Source organism: Pleurodeles waltl, chromosome 4_1 (genome assembly GCF_031143425.1).
Source record: "Pleurodeles waltl isolate 20211129_DDA chromosome 4_1, aPleWal1.hap1.20221129, whole genome shotgun sequence".
NCBI lineage: Eukaryota > Metazoa > Chordata > Amphibia > Caudata > Salamandridae > Pleurodeles > Pleurodeles waltl.
The window spans coordinates 858982153-859005276 of record NC_090442.1 but is presented as its reverse complement, the minus strand read 5'-3'; the positions used below and the strand labels follow the sequence as shown (position 1 = coordinate 859005276).

Below are 23124 nucleotides of genomic sequence, written 5' to 3'. Positions count from 1 at the left end.
TGGCACTCCCCTCAGGGTGCCATGCCAACCTCACACTGCCTATGCAGTATAGATAAGTCACCCCTCTAGCAGGCCTTACAGCCCTAAGGCAGGGTGCACTATACCATAGGTGAGGGCACCAGTGCATGAGCACTGTGCCCCTACAGTGTCTAAGCTAAACCTTAGACATTGTAAGTGCAGGGTAGCCATAAGAGTATATGGTCTGGGAGTCTGTTTAACACGAACTCCACAGCACCATAATGGCTACACTGAAAACTGGGAAGTTTGGTATCAAACTTCTCAGCACAATAAATGCACACTGATGCCACTGTACATTTTATTGTGAAATACACCCCAGAGGGCACCTTAGAGGTGCCCCCTGAAACCTTAACCGACTATCTGTGTAGGCTGACTGGTTCCAGCAGCCTGCCACCACCGAGACATGTTGCTGGCCCCATGGGGAAGGTGCCTTTGTCACTCTGAGGCCAGTAACAAAGCCTGCACTGGGCGGAGATGCTAACGCCTCCCCCAGGCAGGAGCTGTAACACCTGGCGGTGAGCCTCAAAGGCTCACCCCCTTTGTTCCAACACCACAGGGCACTCCAGCTTGTGGAGTTGCCCGCCCCCTCCGGCCACGGCCCCACTTTTGGCGGCAAGGCCAGAGGAAATAATGAGAATAACAAGGAGGAGTCACTGGCCAGTCAGGACAGCCCCTAAGGTGTCCTGAGCTGAAGTGACTCTAACTTTTAGAAATCCTCCATCTTGCAGATGGAGGATTCCCCCAATAGGATTAGGGATGTGCCCCCCTCCCATTGGGAGGAGGCACAAAAAGGGTGTACCCACCCTCAGGGCTAGTAGCCATTGGCTACTAACCCCCAGACCTAAACACGCCCTTAAATTTAGTATTTAAGGGCTCCCCTGAACCTAAGAATTTAGATTCCTGCAACGTACAAGAAGAAGAGGACTGCTGAGCTGAAAGACCCCTGCAGAAGAAGAAAAGAAGACACCAACTGCTTTGGCCCCAGACCTGCCGGCCTGTCTCCTACCTTCTAAAGAAACCTGCTCCAGCGACGCTTTCCCAAGGACCAGCGACCCCTGAATCCTCAGAGGACTGCCCTGCTTCAAGAAAGACAAGAAACTCCCGAGGACAGCGGCCCTGCTCCAAAAAGACTGCAACTTTGTTACAGAGGAGCAGATTTAAAGACCCTTGCAAATCCCCGCAAGAAGCATGAGACTTGCAACACTGCACCCGGCGACCCCGACTCGACTGGTGGAGAACCAACACCTCAGGGAGGACCCTCCGGCGACTCCAAGACTGTGAGTAACCAAAGTTGTCCCCCCTCAGCCCCCACAGCGACACCTGCAGAGGGAATCCCCAGGCTCCCCCTGACCGCGACTGCCTGACTCTAAAATCCCGACGGCTGGAAAAGACCCTGCACCCGCAGCCCTTAGCACCTGAAGGATCGGAACTTCAGTGCAGGAGTGACCCCCAGGAGGCCCTCTCCCTGGCCCAGGTGGTGGCTACCCCGAGGAGCCCCCCTCTTGCCTGCCTGCACTGCTGAAGAGACCCCTTGGTCTCCCATTGAAACCTACAGAGAACCCGACGCTAGTTTGCACACTGCACCCGGCCGCCCCCGCGCTGCTGAGGGTGTACTTTCTGTGTGGACTTGTGTCCCCCCCGGTGCCCTACAAAACCCCCCTGGTCTGCCCTCCGAAGACACGGGTACTTACCTGCTGGCAGACTGGAACCGGGGCACCCCCTTCTCTCCATTGAAGCCTATGTGTTTTGGGCACCTCTTTGACCTCTGCACCTGACCGGCCCTGAGCTGCTGGTGTGGTTACTTTGGGGTTGCTCTGAACCCCCAACGGTGGGCTACCTTGGACCCAAAACTGAACCTTGTAGGTAATTTACTTACCTGCTAAAACTAACAATACTTTACCTCCCCCAGGAACTGTGAAAATTGCAGTGTCCACTTTTAAAACAGCTATTTGTGTTTTATGTGAAAAGTATATATGCTATTGTAATTATTCAAGGTTCCTAAAGTACTTACCTGCAATACCTTTCAAATGAGATATTACATGTAGAATTTGAACCTGTGGTTCTTAAAATAAACTAAGAAAATATATTTTTCTATAACAAAACCTATTGGGTGGATTTGTCTCTGAGTGTGTGTTCCTCATTTATTGCCTGTGTGTATGTACAACAAATGCTTAACACTACTCCTTTGATAAGCCTACTGCTCGACCACACTACCACAAAATAGAGCATTAGTATTATCTCTTTTTGCCACTATCTTACCTCTAAGGGGAACCCTTGGACTCTGTGCATACTATTCCTTACTTTGAAATAGTGCATACAGAGCCAACTTCCTACAGGGAAGTCATGCCAATGCAGCTTTTTTGAGAACAGTGGAGCCTAGTTATTTAAAAAAAGTTAAGTTCAAGACTGTCTGGGCTGCATTTAAGGTGTGGACCAATGTTAAAAAAAAATTGGGAATCGGACGGATTCATTTTTACACCCCAATTTTGAATTCGTCGGTCCTTCCTGATATTTTTAAGGATGAATACTGTGCCAGGTGGGCACAGCTTGGTGTTCGGTGTATTGGTGATTTCTATGGGCATACCCACCTTAAATCTTTTGAAGAACTGACAAGTGAATTTTCATTGAACACTAAGGATTTTTTTAAATATTTGCAAATCAGACATTTTTGGGGGGTAAACTTTAGATCAGCATCTGGGCAGGTGGGGGATAGAATCCCAGTTATGGAGGTTCTTCATAATTCCACTAGATAGCGGGTCTGCTCGCTTTATCCGCTCTTCTTGAACTTAATGCCAGATGACTTGAGTAAACAGGCGGAGAGGTGGGCTCGGAATATTGGAGCTTCTGAAGTGTCAGTACGTACCTCTTTAGATATGGCACAGCGTTTTATATTATCCGCTGGGCCACAAACCCAAAATTATAAGACTATTTTTCATCTATACTATACCCCCGCTAAGCTATTTAACTGGGGCAGCTCAAGGGGGGTGGTGTGTCCCAGATGCAAGAGTGTATCGTCCGACCTGGTACATATGTTCTTTAATTGCAGTAGGCTACATACATTTTTTACTGATATGGCTAACTTTTTAACTAGGCTAATTCATCAGGAGGTGGAAATTATGCCGCAACTAGCATTACTAGGAATTGATGGAGTGGTGTACCTAGAATATTCACAGAGGTTCCTGTTTCTAGCCATGTCTGTGGCCCGCTGCTGTATTGCATCTGACTGGCTGGAGTCAACTCCACCAACTTTTAACCATTGGCTGGCTCGGATGTGCTCAATGTTTTATCTAGAGATGGGTTCTTATGCGTGCAAGGGCCGCCGGCGTAGACGGATGGGTGAAGCTATCTGGGCCCCGTTTGCACAGTGGCTAGGTAATAATTGAATCATGCTCGTAGGGGATCTATTTATTTAATCATGTTAAATTTTTGCACTTTATTTGTATTCTAAGGTCTTGAATAGGTTATTTCATATGCCCCCTTTCAGTGGTCTTGATGTCTGCTGTAGATCGATGAAATTTATTTATTTAATGATGTGTATTTATCTCATGTATTTATTGTATTTATTCAGCCTTCTTTTTGCTTTGGTATTTGTACACTGTGCATCTTCAATAAAAAAAAAATAAAAAAAAATAAGAGGACACTCCAAATATATCATATAGAAGGGGCAGGCTTCACAATAGTGAAAAACATTTTTCACTACCAGGACATGTAAAAAGTGAAAGTACATGCCCAACCTTCTAATTACAAAGCCCTCTGCCTATGGGCTACCCAGGGTCTACCTTAGGGGTAACCTATATGTACAGAAAGAGGAGTTTAAGGCTTGGCAAAGGGGTTTTAATGGCAGGTCAACATGGCAGTTTAAAACTGCTTCAGGCTGCAGTGGCAGACTTTGGACATGCTGCAAGGTCATACTTAAGTGAGTGGCACAATACGTGCTGCAGGCCCAATGGTAGCATTTAATTTACAGGCCCTGGGTATAATGATATACCACTCTACAAGAGTCTTACACAAAATTAAATATGCCAATTGGGTATAACTCAATGCCTTCATATTCTGGCGGAGGAGCACACACACTTTAGCACTGGTTAGCAGGAGTAAAGTGCACAGAGTCCTAAGGCCAATAAAAATAAGTGCAGCAAATTTGGAGGAGGTGAGGCAAAACATTTGGGGGAAGACAACCCTAGGGCTGACAGGTCTAACACCACCATTTCAACTTTGGCTGAGAGGGTGTATTCTATAATTATTTTTAGAGACTTTACAATTGAAGAAAGGAGAATGCCACCACTTTTGCTAGTCCCCTACTAATAGATTTAAAACAAATGATTATACATGAAAATGGATTGTTCCTTCTTCATTTGAAAAGAGGTTGGAACTAAGTCCACCCCACACCCTTTTTCTTAAACAACAAAAATGATGTACTCAATATTTGTGCACTGCAGGCAGTTCACAATTTAGGGCCCCCATCAATAAAAGGTAATTTTACTACATTTCATGTATGATGATATTTCTGGGCACACTGACATTTGGCACACATCTCCCCCATGCACCACACTTTAGGAGGAGCAATCTTAATTATGGCTCCAAGACTGCATGGTGAGGACCCCAGTTTTTTTTTTGCAAAATGATCTAGGATTCTCTATGAGGACTGCATCCATCCATATGAAGTTGAACACTCCCTTTACTAAAGATTGAGGAATGGTATGCTGGGGCATACAACACACAAACACATTGGCCCACAAATGGCACCTCAGCTTGGTTCATTTTCTAATCGATCAGCCTTTCAGGGTACCTGGGAAGTTCATTGGGACCTATGTACCGCCGAAAGACTTGCCTAGGTATCCCAATTTGTATACCACTTTTAGAGTTTCTTGTAAGTTGTACTCTTCATGGTGGGAACATCCCTACTGCTCCGCAAAGCAGTGCCACATAAGTAGGCATTATGGACGGAATGTTAAGGCATTTCTTTATTACAGAACATGGACTAACTGGCACTTCAAGACATGTCATTGCCTTTTTGGGTGTGGAAAACAAAAATCAGTTTTGTGTTTGGAACAAAACCTATTTGCTTGATATTTAGATTAAAAAGTTATCAAATTTAACATCAATATTTGCATGAACATTTTTTAGATTTGTCCAATAATGATCAAAATAAATACATGATTTATGTAGCACTTAGGACCACAGTTTTGCAGGTTTAGGGCACCGGGAATAACAGTGTTACAGTTATGTAAACTGAAAATCCTTTATTTATCAATCTAGGAAAGGGGAGTCCTGGTAGTCGAAAATGTGGCCTATAGGTTAAACATGAAGTGCCTGATTTAGGGCTTGGTGGGTGACCCAGGGACCGTCAGTGTGGCAGAGGATATTACGTTTGCCACTCTGACAGACAACTGCCTGTCAAATGTATAGATTATCAGCAACAGAGCCATAATCTTTGTACATTTAGAGAAATGACATCACATGGGTGTTCCCTGGCAAGGATGGACAGAAAATAGGGACCTCGGACCATCTGCCACATATGGGGCGGGCAGTCTGATGCCCTGACTCTGTCAGCCAGCACTCCATCATGCTAATGGCGTAAGCTTTCCAGCGACGAAGACAGCAGGGACAGCCCTGACAGAAAGCTGACAGTCTGCCTGACTCTAAATTGTGTGGGAGGACCAAGAATTTGGTAGACAACGCACTCAATATTGTGTGGAGATGGATGTCCCTGTCTGCCAATCCATAAATAGGGCCCTACTTTTCTGCAGTGATCCCATTACGTGAAACATTCTTTTACTAGAAACAGCAAGTATAATAACTGATAAAAAGGCAATATTTTAAAAAGCAATATTACATTTTCATTGGTACAAGCTATATTAATACACTTACCTCGTGTAATTCTTTATTGGGACATGGACTAGGAAATTCTGACACAGTAGCTACACAGGTCAGTTCATCTGGACTCTGTACAGACCAGCTGTTCGCAAATTGGGCAATGTCTTCTGAGTATTCATCTGCTGTAAAAAACAAAATAGTGATGATGACATTAGGGTTTGGAACAAAGGTTCAGAAACAGACCTTGCACCTTCTTCAAAACTAAGGCCAATGATGTGTTCCACATCTGGGCAGTGGAATCAGTGTTTCAATGTACAGTGGATTTAGGATACTTGAGCTTTATGTCTTTGTTTAAGTGGGTAGTATTGTGAATTGCGGGCCCAGCAAAGGGACAATACCAGCAGACCCTCTGCCTGACCACACTTAACATAACCAAGACCATGGATGTAGACCTTCGTACCTCCAAATGTCTATATCTCCCTAACACCTATAACTCAAATTCTGACCTACTGTGGTTTCTTTTGTTAACATTAACAGGTACATAAAAAGATCATCTTTATTTCTCATTCCTCTTAAAGAAACTGAAGTCAGACCATTACAAACATAGAGGACCTCAATAACATCTACCCAGCATCTACCTTCCCTTATGTACACAAGGTTATGGATGAGTGCATTGATAATTAGCTAAAATGTTTCAAGGAGGAACATAACCTGCTCAATTAACTCCAGTCTGGGTTCAGACAAGACTCTAGTACTGAGACAGTGATACCACATATTGTTGATGATGCACTATGGATATTTGACTCCAGTAAATCACTCCAGATGTTTCCACTGCAGGTTACATCATCACCATACCACTGTGCAAAAAACCTTTAAAGAAATAATGGTAATCAAGGACACAATATTAAGTTGGTTCAGATCCTTACTGGCCAATAGGTCATAATAAATCAAAATATAAAACTCTCTCTCTAACCCTTAACCCTTTCAAAAAGGAGTTCCTCAATGCTTGATGTCTTTCTTCAGCTTGTACATGGAATCTTCTCTCACCTGTAAGCTGATGACACATTAGCGATACATGAACGTCTCCTCTCAAGAAGATAGTCTCAAAACAACTATGAATAAACTTCTAACGTGGATGTTCCAACATCATCTAAAATTAAGTGCCCAATAACTGAATTTCTGCTGTTCTTTCCTCCCAGATGCAACCCCTCAATACATACCTGATTGGATGCAGTACATACACTGGAATGCAAGCCACCCATTTTTCAGAATGCTGAGTCCCTAGGCTTTACACTAGACAAGAACTTGAGCCTTCAAGGCCTTATAAATGCCTTAGTATGAGGGTCCGGCATCAGGTCAAATTCTCAGGAGGAATCAATCCTCTCATTCCTGAAGAAGACTCAAAAGCTATCTTGAGACTGAACTACTGCAACTTATTACTGTTTGGCATTCTGAAGTTACACCTCACCCACTAAGACCAGCTGTCAATATGGCTGCTAGGCTAATTTCTGTGGCCAGAGGATCGTACCACATTACCTCAATACTGCAGACACTCAAATGCTTTCCTATTGAAGCGAGAAGCCAGTTTAAACTAGCCTGTATTGTTCACAAACGTTTACATGGAAGGACCCCCAACAATCTAACACAAAATCTAGTGATCTCAGCTGGAACCTGTTCAATGTGGAGCTTGGATTCGTATCAACTTGAAACTCTCCTATTCAAAGATTTTGAAAACAGTACTGTACGGTAAGTGCCACCAAGATCTGGAACTTCATCCCATTAGTGATCAGGGCAAACCCCTTCTATGACAGCTTGTAGCAAGAGCTCACAGTACTTCTTTCAACAGTCACTTTATTGCGATAGACACTTTCACCTAGACCATGATGTCTGGCACATGCACAGTTAATTATCTCGGGTATGAGACTTAGGGGGTCATTCCAATGTTGGCGGGCGGCGGAGGCCGCCCGCCAGAATTCCCCCCTCCGAAATACCGCGCCGCGGTCAAAAGACCGCAGCGGGTATTACAAGTTTTCCCCTGGGCTGGCGGGCGGTTGCTGAAAAACCGCCCGCCAGCCCAGGGGAAAACGACCTTCCCACGTGGATGCCGGCTCGTAATCGAGCCGGCGGAGTGGGAAGGTGCGACGGGTGCAGTGGCACCCGTCGCGTATTTCAGTGTCTGCAAGGCAGACACTGAAATACTTTGCGGGGCCCTCTTACGGGGGCCCCTGCCGTGCCCATGCCATTTTAGCGTCAAAAAGTTTAGCGCCGGCTAACGCCATTCTGAAGCGCCATGCGGGCGCCGTATTTATTGAATGGCGTTAGCCGGCGCTAGCAGACTGGCGCTGCCTGGTGTGCGTGGAAAAAGACCACGTACACCAGGCAGCGCCGGCGTTGGGGAAAATGGCGTTAGGGCGTCTTAAAATGAGGCAAGTCAGGTTGAGGCAAAAAAATCGCCTCAACCCGATTTGCGCCATTTTTAACGACGCCCAGACGCCATTTACATGACTCCTGTCTTAGTAAAGACAGGAGTCATGCCCCCTTGCCCAATGGCCATGCCCAGGGGACTTATGTCATTGTCATTGGGCATTGTGCATTGGGCATTGTGGCATGTAGGGGGGCACAAATCAGGCCCCCCTATGCCAAAAAAATATATTTAAAAAAAATTTATATATACTTACCTGAACTTACCTGAATGTCCCTGGGATGGGTCCCTCCATCCTTGGGTGTCCTCCTGGGGTGGGCAAGGGTGGCAGGGGGGGTCCCTGGGGGCATGGGAGGGCAGCTGTGGGCTCATTTTGAGCCCACAGGTCCCTTAACGCCTGCCCTGACCCAGGCGTTAAAAAGAGGCGCAAATGCGGGGTTTTTTGCCCCGCCCACTCCCGGGCGTGATTTTTGCCCGGGAGTATAAATACGACGCATTTGCGTCGCAGTCATTTTTCTAGACGGGAACGCCTACCTTGCATCTCATTAACGCAAGGAAGGCGTTCACGCAAAAAAATGACGCTCATTCCTCATACTTTGGCGCTAGACGCGTCTAACGCCAAAGTATAAATATGGCGTTAGTTTTGCGCCGAATTTGCGTAGAAAAAAACGACGCAAATTCGGCGCAAACGGAGTATAAATATGCCCCTGTATGTTTCGCTGTGTGCTTTGCAGCAGGCACTTAACCCAGTAGGCTATGTTTTGACAAGTTACTACTATGACTGGACAAGACACGGATCTCTCAAGCAGGGGCAATAATCACCGTAGTTACCTTAAACTTCATTATACCCTGGAAATCACTAAGCCCAGACGGATCTCTCGAGCAGTTGCCCTGACCCAGTATATTTTAAAACGGACCCTGTTTGTGACTTTTTGAGTAAACCAATATAAATCCGCCCTCACATTTATGTTTCTCGCCAATTCCTTAGCTTCTAAAACATGAACGTATATATACCTTGACTGTAAGACTGCACTTTTCATGTTTTCACCCCTCGTGATCTAATCCTCTTACTGCTGTCCCACTTTGACCTCAATGTATGAGTTCCTGGAGTATTTTTTCCATTTCTAGCGCTGCCAGTTGTACATACACCCTGGCTCACTTTACATAAATGCAGAAAGAAAAATATCTAAATGTTCCCATGAGTGATGCACCTAAAATAGTTTTGCATTCGTTAAAAACGTGTTGCCCTTTTCTGCTGCGGATCATTTTTCGAACAGACGTTGGATGATGTCCAAAGGGAATGCTATGTTTCCGTACTTTCACAGACATCAATTGCTTTGAATCACTGAACCAATTGGCTAACAAATATACCACCAAAGACCTGACAAAAGAGCCTCTCCCTTTTCTGCAGAAAGAGTTCAAAGGTAGCTTTCTGCTCAAATGTCACCTGCAGTGCGTTGAAATGGAGAGGGTAACGGGAGCTGCAGTGCCAAGCAGTGGAATGTGCAGGGCAGGCATTGCTCACGTCACACAGGTGGCTTTGTGGAGGCTGTCTATACTTACTGTTCTGTTTTATCAGATCATCCGACGCATTGCCATTAAAATTCCCACACAGGCCACAAGGTTTTCCTTTATGGTCTTCTGTTAGTTTGATGTAAACTCCAGAGCTCCCATCCCAAGCGAGGGAAAATCCAAAAGTAGTTTTCACCAGGATGTAGTCTGCTAGCTTCTCGATGAACACATTTTCGATCGTCTGTGGCAATTTTATGCTGCAAACGAAATTTGTTGAATATAATGTTATTATTTGCTTAAGACACCATAGCTTAAGAGATTCATTTTGTACCATCCTTCTCGGACCACTTAAAATAGCAGCACACTCCTTCTCACACCTTCTCTCCAAAAAGTAACCAAACCAAATAAACGACCAAAACGTTATTTGGTAACTTGATACCTGCTAAAAAGATTTGCGAATCAGTAATTAATAAAAGAAAAGTACAAATGTTACCCCACACGTTTGGAAAAATAAAGAAGCTCAAGATGGGCTCATTCTCACCAGAAGCTCTTTAATCTGTATCCAGTCTGGTGATCCTGGTAAAGGGGTCTATATCACTTTTGTAAAAGTAGACACCATTTTTATTCAATTACAACGTGTAACACGATGTGGAAGATCAAACACCCCCACATCATTATGCAGGTACCAGAGCAAAAGGTACAGAAGACATAGTGAACTTCATTAAAAGCCTAAGGGCCCTGGGTGACAGTCTACATTAAAATCCAAGTAAAATATTTATGTATATTTTTGGACTTCCACGGGGCCTAGAGAAAAAAACGAATCTGAACCAGTTCTTAATAGAGGGGTGCCAACCTTATTGGAAGACTTGAAGGATTTTCAGCCACTCCACAAAATTCAGAGGTGAGGCAGCATCCTGTGGACCACAACATGAGCCCGGTTGAAACACATTGGGTCCTATTCACAATCTGCATTTTGTAGCAGATTTAGCAGTACTACATTAGTACCTTACTAACGTATTATAAAATATTATTCACAAACGTACGAGTCCCACCACCACCTCTCCTACCTTTTCTAAGGGGACATCCTCACTCATGTAAATTTGTTACTTAATAATAAATGTTGGAGGGACCAGAGGAGTGGTTGAGAAAGGGTGTCTACTTACTAATGAATAAGAGGGGTTTACGATTGAATAAGAGGAGATTAGGAAGAAGTGAGGGAGGGGCTTAAGGAGGGCCATGCACCCACTCAGAAAAAAAGCCCATTTGTATTCACAAACTGCACTTTAAAATCTACTACAGTCAATAAGGTACTCAAAACAGTAGTAAATTACTCCAACTCACCAATGGCCAACCACTAATATTGCAACACCCTCCTACTGAAAATAGTGGTGATATGGACTTAAATAACACCACCGAAGAATTATTGTTAAATTCAATTAAGGTATGTAAAATAGTTAAAAACCAGAATGTATTTAATGTTTAAAAATATTTAAAAATAAAACATGTTTATTATTTAGTTATGCCATTTTAACAATCTTTTTTAATTTTAAAAAATATTTTAAAATTGCCTTTTATTAAAATATCATGGAATTGCCTTTAATTAATGCTATCAATCACTTTTAATAGTTAATGTATAATATTTATTTTATGTGGGAATTTATTTTAAAATTTTATTTAATTTAACAAATTTAAGTTTATTAAACATTTAGTTAAAATAAGTTCGTAATGCTGTAGCATTTTTTTATGTTGCTCGATATTCAAAATAAATATATAATATATATTCATATTATTATTTAACTTAAAGATTTCACAGTTGAGGTGGAGATCTCTCTATAGTAAATTAGAGAGAAAATTAGAAAAGTTTATTAAACTTGGAAAAAGTCAGTACAATGTGTTCAATTTAAATATATACGTACATTATTTTATATATTTATTTTAGATTAAAAACAAACGAAAAAAGGTACTGCACTATTATTGTAATTTTGAATTAAATCAATGATTAATTTAAATATATTAAATTAAAATTATGTTACAGTACCAGTGGTTGACCATATGTACTGCTGCACTTACTACTGTTTTGTTTTAGTAGTAATACCTTGCACTCGTAATTTTGGCTCCACCCCTTTTCAGAGTACACTTCTGAGTAACTTTAAACTAGGATATTGTGATTCAGCAAAAGTAGTACATTTACAAAAAAAGTAAGAGTAAATTACACATGTAAATTACTCACAAGTGTAACTTAACATTCAGAATAATAGCCCCAATTTTGTGAGCATCCACTTTCTCATGCAGATTCCTGTTCTGTTGTGTGTCCTATCCCCTCAGATCTACTAGATTTAACTGAGTGTTCTCACACTGCCCCTCTCTCTCTCTCACGCACACAGACAAACACACATTGTCTCTCTCTCTTTTTTTCTGTCTTTCTTTTTCTGTTATTTCAGTGTTATTTTACTGCTTGTGCTCCATCCCTGTTATGTTCACACAAGTTAAGAACTAAATACATAAAATGTGTCTGAGGATAGCAAAGTGGGCAGATGAAATGGCGGTACAGTAAGATCAACTCATTTACAGATGTAAAATGGGAGCCCAAAGACTGGGCAGACCGGGCAATGGAAATGGTGGAAAGATAAAGAAAGTACACCAACAAACTAACCATATTCTCTAACTAAAAAAAGATCAACCCCATCTGTAAGCAGGATTGCAGTTCAGGGGAATATGTTTAGCTCCTGTGATTGTCTCATTAGAGCTGTACGTGTGCAAATAAAAAAAAATAATACAATATACATACTGTACTGACTTTATTATGATAGATTGGCATTCAATAATGTGATGATGAAAAAGAACTGTACAACAGATAAGAACAACATTTCCAACTCTGCGATCTTGCGAGCCTCTCGCAAGAGCGATCACACACTTTAAAAATTTATGTACACACTGAAAACACATAGTTTACAGCACAGGATAAACTGGTCAGAGTCTTTTTGAAATATAAATATGGTGTTTATATAAAGAAAGATATAAAGACTATACAAAATACGCTGGGAATATTTCTGATTATGTTTGTTACAACAACTAGGAAGTTGAATATTCTCAGCACAAACATTGTTGGAGTAGTTCGTTTCTAAGCATTTATTAATATGCCTGAACTACGAGGGGCCTGTACTCCCTGTCCAGCACCCACAATCTGCTCACAAGGTCATACATTTGGAATTAGGGCCTTATTTAGAGTTTTGTGGATGGATTACTCCATCACAAACGTGACGGGTATCCCGCCCGCTGTTTTACAATGTCCACAGAATATAAAGGAATCACAATACGGCAGACGGAATATTTGTCACGTTTGTGATGGAGTAACACCAAACTCTAAATCAGGCACTAAGTTCATAACAGTGTATTTTCATTGTTTTAAAGAAAGAAAGACTTGTGAAGTGTTGTTTAAAGTAGGCATACAGTTGCTGGATTGTTGCATTTCAGATATAAAGAAAGTTCTCTATTTTTACGCTCTTGTGAAAGGCTAGCAAGACACCCGCGAGATGCCCGGGAGAAGAAAGACATCCTCAGGAAGGATTGTGACTGGTTCATATGGATGTCTTTATCTAGCAAAGAAACATTTCTTCCTTGTTACTTCATTTGTCTCTCTAAGATGACGGGATTTTGTAGTAGGGTGTGTGGCAAGAAACTGGCCTATCCAGTGAGACCTCTGTCTCAAATCACAGGTGTACATATTTGGGTGTGTGCATGGACTGCCCTGTTCTATCAGACTTCTTTGTCAGATGACAGCTGTGCATAGTAGGATATGCACATGGACTGACTTCTCCTGTCAGACGTCTGTCTCAGATGATGGCTGTATATAGAGGCATGTACATCGACTAGCCTCTCCTGAAAGACCTCTCTCTCAGATGATAGGTGTGCATATTAGGCTGCGCACATGGACTAGACTCTTCTGTCACAACTCTGTCCCAGGTGACTGGTGTGCGTAGTAAGATGTGTGAAGAGAGACAAGCCTGTCTACTGAGACCCCTTGCTTGAACAACAGGTGTACATAGTATGCTCTGTTCAGGGACTGTCCTCCCTGCTAACACCCCTCTTTTTGCTAATGGATGTGCATAGTAGGGTGTGGGAAGAGACTATACCCTACTCTCAACTCTTACAAAGCCAATGGGCATAAATAGTACACTCTGACAAACACCATCTGCCATAAATACTCTTTCCTACAGTAGCAAGTGTGCAGACTATAGTCCATTCAAAGATCACCTAGTCTTTTCTACTGTTTACAATCCTGCAAGAGTCTTGCAAGATTGTAATTTTTTGGGGAGAATAGGAAATAACCATCTGCTCCTCACAGGCCTTCTCTTAAACACTTCCTCTCAAAAACAATGACCACAATATGCATTCCTATTAATGAAGTGTACTCAGAACTCATCTATCCCTTTTTGCTATTCACGATCTCACAAGATCGCTGCAAGATTGTAAAAAGTTTGAGCTACCCCCTTAAATAGCTTTTTTATTTAATTTCCACAACACCTCAAATTCTTCACAGTAAACAGTAATGGGTGCCATTTAATTTCTAACATTCCAACCACCCACCAATAAGAGTGCTCATTCTTGTGAGACTCACTGGAGCCTCTCACTCCAACAACAGCATAAAGGCTCAAGAAAAAAACAGGTCTCTCAACCAATCATAGGCCTCCATTTGTTAAATTTGTGCTCCCGTGGGACCCCCTCAGTATTCTTGCGAGCCCAACCATCCAAATATTCAACTACTTTATATCCTTCATTTCTTAAAAACGTCTAGACCGATTTACACCGAATCAAAAAAGCACCATCTGTAGACCAAGATCTAGCTTCCTGCTGAATGTGATGTAATTCCTTCAGTAGTTTTTGCTGTAGCCATGTCTGAAGAGGTCTATGGAAAATGCATTGGAATTATATGTTTTGGGACCCCCCACCCTAATTCTCAGGCCCCACTTGATGGAAACTTTCTAGGAAGGAGCTGAGATGGATTAACTTTTTTTGGAAAGTTTCATCAAGATTCATCAAACGGGGGCAAAGTTATTAGCAAACCAATCCTCTGCCTTTGAAAAAACAGACCTAACTATAACTACCTGCATCAATAAAAGGGAACAATGGGCTTTGCAACAGCTAAAAGGAGATGACAATATCATAACAAAACAAGCTGAATGGGTGGAAACAGTGATCTAATCAAAAGCTGTACATATGAAGAAAGCCTTCTGCCAGCTGACTGATCCTATATGCTATTCAAAGGTACCTGTAAATCCACTCAAGCATCTCAAGAAAAGGATTGGGAAAAATAGCGAATTGGAGGTATTCAGGTATCCTAAGTGAAGAAGAAGGAAGATTTCTAATGATAGAATATCCAATTATGCCCACAATATATTTTCTGCCCAGGGTGCATAAGGATTCTGTTAATTCACTAGTGAAACCTAGTGTCTCGAGCATCAGATCCTTGCTTGAAAAAATTTCATAATTTATTGATCTATTCCTGGCACCCAATCTTAAAAAGTTAAGCTGAAACTTGTGTAAAACAAAGGTTTTCCTTTGTCACATACAAATTATCCCATGGTAAGATGGTTAATATCTGATGACCATGGATGTCACATTGTTCTAAACATGTATACATCACAATTTGAGTTTCAAAGCCTGCAAATGAGCCATACCTGGAGAAAATCATTGCATGGTTGCATTATATTGACAACCTTTTTTTTTTATATGGGATGGAACCCAAATGGAATTTGCGGAATGCTTTGGCAGTCTAAATGGGAACCCACATAACATATGTCTTACCCACTTCATCAGCACACAAAAAGTTCAATTTTTGGACAACCTTGTATATGTTGATTAGAATAAACTAGAAACAATGATTGATAGAAAAAGAACAGCCACTAATAATGTCCTGCATGCATCAAGTCAGCATGATTCAAAATTGAAGTGGAGCATTCGGTATTGAGTGATGCTCCAATGAAATTGCTCAACTGAAAAGGACTTCAATATCAATCTACAAAGAATAAAAACAAAATTTAGCAAGAGGATACCTGAAATTGTTTTTGATCAAAGCAGAGGAAAGAACAAAATGCTTTAATTGAGTTGAACTAGTGAATAAACCCAAAACAAGAAGAAGGAAGATGAAGATATCATTAGATTGATAATTTTCTATAATAAAGAGGTGAAGGGTAATGAAAAAGCATTGGCATCTACTGATGAGTGAGCAGGATGTAAACGAGAGGATTGGACCCTTCTCTAGATTAACATATAGGAGTGTTACTTCTTTATCAACATGCTAACTAACAGTTATGACCACCAAGAACAGGATAAGGCAATCCATACATGGCTAAAATCAGTGAAAGTACTGGATTTTTTAAATACTTACACTGTAAGGCATTTAACACGGGGTCTCATTAACCCCTTCGCTGCCAGGCCGTTTCCCCCTCCTGTGCCAGGCCTTTTTTTGCCTATTTGGAATAGTTCCCGCTTAGGCCCTCATAACGTTTTGTCCACATAAGCTACCCACACCAAATTTGCGTCCTTTTTTTCCAACATCCTAGGGATTCTAGAGGTACCCAGACTCTGTGGCTTCCCCTGAAGGAGACCAAGAAATTAGCCAAAATACAGAGAAAATTTTGTTTTTTTAAAACAAATTGGAAAAAAGGGCTGCAGAAGAAGGCTTGTGGTTTTTTCCCTGAAATTGGCATCAACAAAGGGTTTGCAGTGCTAAAATCACCAGCTTCCCAGCTTTCGGGAACAGGCAGACTTAAATCAGAAAACCCAATCTTTCAACACAATTTTGGCATTTTACTGGGATATACCACATTTTTATGATTTTTTGTGCTTTCAGCCTCCAGTCAGTGACAGAAATGGGAGTGAAACCAATGCTGGATCCCAGAAACCTAAACATTTCTGAAAAGTAGACAAAATTCTGAATTCAGCAATGGGTAATTTGTGTAGATCCTACAAAGGTTTCCTACAGAAAATAACAACTGAAATAAAAAAATATTGAAATTGAGGTGAAAAAAACAGCCATTTTTCTCTATGTTTTACTCTGTAACCCTGCGATGTCGGATTTTTGAAAGCAATATACTGTATATAAGGGGATATATAGGGCTTGTAGTTTCATCAAGAATCCTAGGTACCCAGAGCCAATAAATGAGCTGCACCTTGCAATGGGTTTTCATTCTATACCAGGTATACAGCAATTCATTTGCTGAAATATAAAGAGTCAAAAATAGGTATCAAGAAAACCTTTGTATTTCCAAAATGGGCACAAGATAAGGTGTTGAGGAGCAGTGGTTATTTGCACATCTCTGAATTCTGGGGTGCCCATACTAGCATGTGAATTATAGGGCATTTCTCAATTAGACGTCTTGTTTACACACTGTCTTATATTTGGAAGGAAAAAGTGTAGAGAAAGACAAGGGGCAATAATACTTGTTTTTCTATTCTATGTTCCCCCAAGTCTCCCGATACAAATGGCACCTCACTTGTGTGGGTAGGCCTAGTGCCCGTGACAGGAAATGCCTCAAAACCCAAAGTGGACACATCACATTTTGTCAAAGAAGACAGAGGTGTTTTTTGCAAAGTGCCTACCTGTGGATTTTGGCCTCTAGCTCAGCCGCCACCTAGGGAAACCTACCAAACCTGTGCATTTTTTAAAACTAGAGACCTAGGGGAATCCAAGATGAGGTGACTTGTCGGGCTCTCACCAGGTTTTGTTACCCAGAATCCTTTGCAAACCTCAAAATGTGGCTAAAAAAACACCTTTTCCTCACATTTCGGTGACAGAAAGTTGTGGAATCTGAGAGGAGCCACATATTTCCTTCCACCCAGTGTTCCCCCAAGTCTCCCGATAAAAATGGTCCCTCACTTGTGTGGGTAGGCCTAGTGCCAGCAACAGGAAATGCCCCAAAACACAAAGTGTACACATGACATTTTCTAAAAAAAAAAGAGGTGTTTTTTGCAAAGTGTCTACCTGTGGAACTTGGCCTCTAGCTCAGCCGCCACCTAGGGAAACCTACAAAACCTGTGTATTTTTGAAAACTAGAGACCTAGGGGAATCCAAGATGGGGTGACTTGTTGGGCTCTCACCAGGTTCTGTTACCCAGAATCCTTTGCAAACCTCAAAATGTAGCTAAAAAAATACTTTTTCCTCACATTTCGGTGACAGAAAGTTGTGGAATTTGAGAGGAGCCACAAATTTCCTTCCACCCAGCATTCCCCAAAGACTCCCGATAAAAATGGTACCTCACTTGTGTGGGTAGGCCTAGTGCCCGCAACAGGAAATGCCCCAAAACACAAAGTGGACACATCACATTTTCTCAAAGAAAACAGAGGTGTTTTTTGCAAAGTGCCTACCTGTGGATTTTGGCTTCTAGCTCAGCCGCCACCTAGGGAAACCTACCAAACCTGTGCATTTTTTAAAACTAGATACCTAGGGGAATCCAAGACGGGGAGACTTGTCGGGCTCTCACCAGGTTCTGTTATCCACAATCCTTTGCAAACCTCAAAATGTGGCTAAAAAACACTTTTTCCTCATATTTCGGTGACAGAAAGTTCTGGAATCTGAGAGGAGCCACAAATTTCCTTCTACCCAGCGTTCCCCCAAGTCTCCCGATAAAAATGGTCACTCACTTGTGTGGGTAGGCCTAGTGCCCGCAACAGGAAATGCCCCAAAACACAAAGTGGACACATCACATTTTCTAAAAAAAAATACAGAGGTGTTTTTTGCAAAGTGCCTACCTGTGGATTTTGGCCTCTAGCTCAGCCGCCACCTAGGGGTACCTACCAAACCTGTGCTTTTTTTAAAACTAGAGACCTAGGGGAATCCAAGATGAGGTGACTTGTCGGGCTCTCACCAGGTTTTGTTACCCATAATCCTTTGCAAACCTCAAAATTTGGCTAAAAAAACACTTTTTCCTCACATTTCGGTGACAGAAAGTTCTGGAATCTGAGAGGAGCCACAAATTTCCTTCCACTCAGCATTCCCCCAAGTCTCCCGATAAAAATGGTACCTCACTTGTGTGGGTAGGCCTTGTGCTTGCAACAGGAAATGCCCCAAAACACTATCTGGAGACATCAAAATTATCAAATAGAAAACTACCTGTTTTTGCGGGGGGCACCTGCGTTTTTGGTCCTGGGCTCAGCAGCCATCTAGGGAAACCTACAAAACCAAGACATTTCTGAAAACTAGACACCTGAGGGAGTCAAGGGAGGTGTGACTTGCGTGGATCCCCCAATATTTTCTTACCCAGAATCCTCAACAAAGCGCAAATTTAGCTAAAAAATAAACTTTTCCCACATTATTGTGTGGGAACACTGCACCGGGACAAATCCTACCACCCAACGTTCCCCTCAGTCTCCCGGTAAAAATTATACCTCACTTGGGTAGGTGGGCCAAATGTTTGTGACAGGGAAGAGCCAAAAACACGTCGAAATTGAGGGGGAATCAAAGTGGGTCCAAAAGGGCAGTTTGAAAAAAAGCATTTTTAGGCTGACAAGTGCAGCAGAAATGTTATCGGTATAGATGAGACAATGCTGGGTGGTAGGAATTTTGTGGATTACTGCAGATTCCTGAATGTTCCTTCACAAAAATGTGGGAAAAATGTGTGCTTTCCAGCAAAGTTGCAGGTTTGCAGGGCATTGTGGGTAAGGAAATGGTGCGGGGTGCATGTGAAGCACACCACCCTGGAATCAACTAGATGTTTAGTTTTCAGATGTGTCTAGGTCTTGTGGATTCTTCCACATGGCAGCGTCCCAAAGTAAAAAAAAGTGCAGCCCTCACCATTCCAAGTGGGATGATTTTGAGAGTTACTAAGCTCTCGTGGCCCAAATGTAAAACAAAAAACAAAAATAATCAAATGTCCTCTTGCTTGCCATGGGATAAGAAGTTTTAGTGTGTGGGGGAGAGCTGAAAGACCGTTAGCCCCTTTTCAGTTCGGGTGGGGGCATAACCAGGCCCATACTGGCTGGTAGCCACCACCCCAATATTTTCTTTTATTTTTTTTATTCCCTGGCATCTACTAGACTTTCTGTCCCCCGAGGTGTGGATCGGGGGTAATTGCCCAATCTGCCCACTGGTGGGCAGAACAACTTTGGCCCCATTTATTTGGGGTGGGGGTATGGCCATACCCCCAACCTCTTATTTTTTGAAAAACAATCTTCCCTGGCAGATGGGCCTTCCAAAATAGGTTAGTCTGCCCCCAAGGGGGGCAGTTATGTACAAAAGTAATGTGCCCCCATAGGGAGAGAACCCTGCCCAAGGGGCTGCCCCCTCCAAACAAAACACACACATACACACACCAATCCATGGTGTCTAGAGGTTTCCGGCCCCTTTGGGGCAGATTGGCCTAACAAAAACAGGCTGATCTGCCCCCAAGGGGGGCAGAAATGGCCTAAATACAATTTGCCCCCCCAGGGGAGCGACCCTTGTCTAAGTGGTCGCTCCCCATACATAAAAACATAAAGTAAATAAAAACATATTTATATCCCTGGTGTCTAGAAGTTTCTGCCCACCCCCGGGGGCAGATCCGCCTAATTATATTAGCCCGATCTGCCTCCAGGGGGGGCAGAGAAGGCCTAAAAATATTTTGCCCCCCTCCCCAGGGAGTGGCCCTTAGCAAAGGGGGGGCTCCCCTTATGCGTTGGTATAAAAAGAATTAAAGTTCCCTGGTGTCTTGTGGTTTCTGCCCCCCTGGGGGCAGATCGGCCTAGTTATATTAGGCCGATCTACCCCCGGGGGGGTGCAGAAATGGCCTAATAATAATTTGCCACCCCAGGAGCAACCCTTGCCTGAGGGATCGCTCCCCAAGCATAAAAAAAATAAAAGGAAACAAAAAAAAAATATCCCTGGTTTCTAGTGGTTTTCTGCCCCCAGGGGGTGCTGAAATGGCCTAATAATTATTCCTTCCCCCCCCCAGAGCAACCCTTGCCCAAGGGGTCGCTCCCCAAATATAATTTTTTTTTAAAAACAATAAAAAAATTATCCCTGGTGTCTAGTGGATTTCTGCCCCCCCCCCCCCCAGAAATGACAAGAAATAAATTGTCCCCCGAGGAGCGGCCTTTGCCCAAGGGACCGCTCCCCTTATCAGTAAATGTACAAAAAAAAAATTCCCTGGTGTCTAGTGCCATTTCTGCTGCCTGATCGCATCGCGATCGGGCAGCAGAAATGCTTGCCTGAAAAGAGAGGAAAGGCCTTTCCTTTCCTTTCAGGCTTCTCTGCCCCTTCCACATGATCGGAGGAGAAATGCTTTTGCATTTCTCCTCCGATCGGCACTGGAAGCTGAGCTTCCAGCGCTGAGGGGAAGGCCTCTGATGAGGTCAGCGCACGAAAGCGTGCTGACGTCATCAGGCGCCATGGGGAGGGTCACGGGGGCGGGGTGTAAGCGGAAGCGATTCCCCTTCTATCCCTGCCCAGGGGAGGGTGGTGCCTGGCCATCGGGGGCCCATAGCAGGACGAGGTGGTCTCATCCTCTGCACCGGGGAACCGGCGCCGAGGACGAGATCACCTCGTCCTGGGCATCCAAGGGGTTAAGGGAGTACCAGAAAAAAGAGAAAAAAATATTAAATAAAAAAAACCTTCACATGCAAAAGTACTTTTTCTATCTATATTCCCAAATGTCTGGGTGACCTTTTGTATATTGGACGTATGAAGTGCCAATTACATAAGCAAATAGGAGAACATCTCTAAGCGATCAGGCATAAGGACACGTTACCCAATAGCAAGACACTACAATATTGAACATGGTAACTATAACTCGCACGCCCCATGAATAGTTTTATCATCAATAATTTTATTGCAAATTTTGCAGTGATATCAATTATGTCATAGATGATGTCATAAGAGATGTAATATATGGGGTAGTTAGCAGTGCAGATATGAACATGAGGACTGTTGGATCCACATAGGAACCGCGTCCCTAGATATCTATATTTCTTTTTCCTTTAATATCTCTAAAACTACTAAACAGATATGCACCTAATGACAAAAAGCACAATCTGCACACCAAGTCCTAGCTTCCTGACAAATTTGGTGTAATTCCGTCCAGTGGTTTGGGCAGTAGGCCGCTCCCAGCAAGCAAGACCTGAGGTTTCCTCTGTTTCCCTGCTCACAGACATGGCCGGGCCCTGGTGGATGGGGTCCCCGGGGCCAAGATCATCCAAGAGCAGTGGGACGTGTGGCTCCCCACCCACAATAAAAAAATATATTTTGAGGTCGGGCCCTGGGGGATGGGGTCCCAGGGTAAAAATTGGACAGGGGAGCGGAACCGCAACCCCCCCTTCCTCCCCCCAAAAAAATATATGTTAAGGCTGGGGTATGTGGTCCCAGGGTTCAAAATCGGCCCAGGGAGGGGGGTCAGGCGGCCCCCTCTCACACATTAAAAAAAAATGTTTTGAGGTTGGCCTCTGGGGGATGGGGCCCCAGGGGCTGAAATCAGTCAGGGGAGGGGTGCCGCTTGGCCCCCCTCCCCTCAATAAATATATAAGGCTGGGCCCAGGGGGGAAGGGGTCCCTGGGGCCAAAATCGGCTGGAAGAAGGAGGTCATGCGCCCTCTCCCAAAAAAATAAAATATATTATAAGGCCAAGGCCCACGGGATGGGGTCCCAGGAGCAAAAGTCGGCCCCCCTCCCCTATTAAAACCTGAAATCCTTCCTAGAGGTGAATGCATTGTTGATCTACTGGAGCGCAATCTGTATGTGACTTTGACAAGTTGGTTCTTTCTTGTCCTCTCATGGTAATATTAGAGTCCATGGTTCTCCCTTTAAAATGCTAAGAGTATTTAAATGTGCAAATCACCTGGTAGCTGCACCCGCTTGGCCCCGCACTGTCCACCTTAGTAGTACACAAAGGTCTTCATGCATTTTGCCAGGATGATGGACAGATTACCAAAGGGCCCCCAAGTGCGTTTCGCACAGATTTCAGTGGCACATTCTTGATGCCAAGGACAAGGAGGACATCACCCCAAAAACAAAGAAGCACTCATGTAGATATGAGGAAAGACTCTGTTTTGGGGGAGATTTATGTCTTTGTAGTCTTGGTCTCTCTGTAGGAGGATTCATGTTATCACAAAATTCTAGAGAAAGATGCAGAAGGATCACAATCACATTGCCAAATGCACACCAGGGTACTGGGGTTACAGAGACCTTATAGTTAGTGTCTGAATTACTTGCACAAAACCATAGAAACTCAGCAGTTATAGTTAAAGGTATTTCAGATAACTATAACTTGCGCCCTAGGGTAACTATAACTCACGCCCTCGACATGCACTGCTAATTACCCCATATATTACAGCACTCATGACAACTTTTATAACATCAACAAAAAATATAAATGAAACATTAGCAGT

At 43.1% G+C, this 23124-nt stretch overlaps 1 protein-coding gene across 1 annotated transcript in view; it reads right to left on the bottom strand.

The window, feature by feature from the left end:
- Positions 1 to 23124, bottom strand: part of OTOGL (otogelin like) — a 1080166-nt gene that overhangs the window by 843833 nt on the left and 213209 nt on the right. Inside the window, exons 6-7 of the mRNA XM_069227564.1 lie at positions 9821 to 10026; positions 5890 to 6014 (exon numbers count right to left, since the gene is read on the bottom strand). Coding sequence (XP_069083665.1) covers positions 5890 to 6014; positions 9821 to 10026 — 331 coding nt within the window. The remainder of the gene's footprint in view (positions 1 to 5889; positions 6015 to 9820; positions 10027 to 23124) is intronic.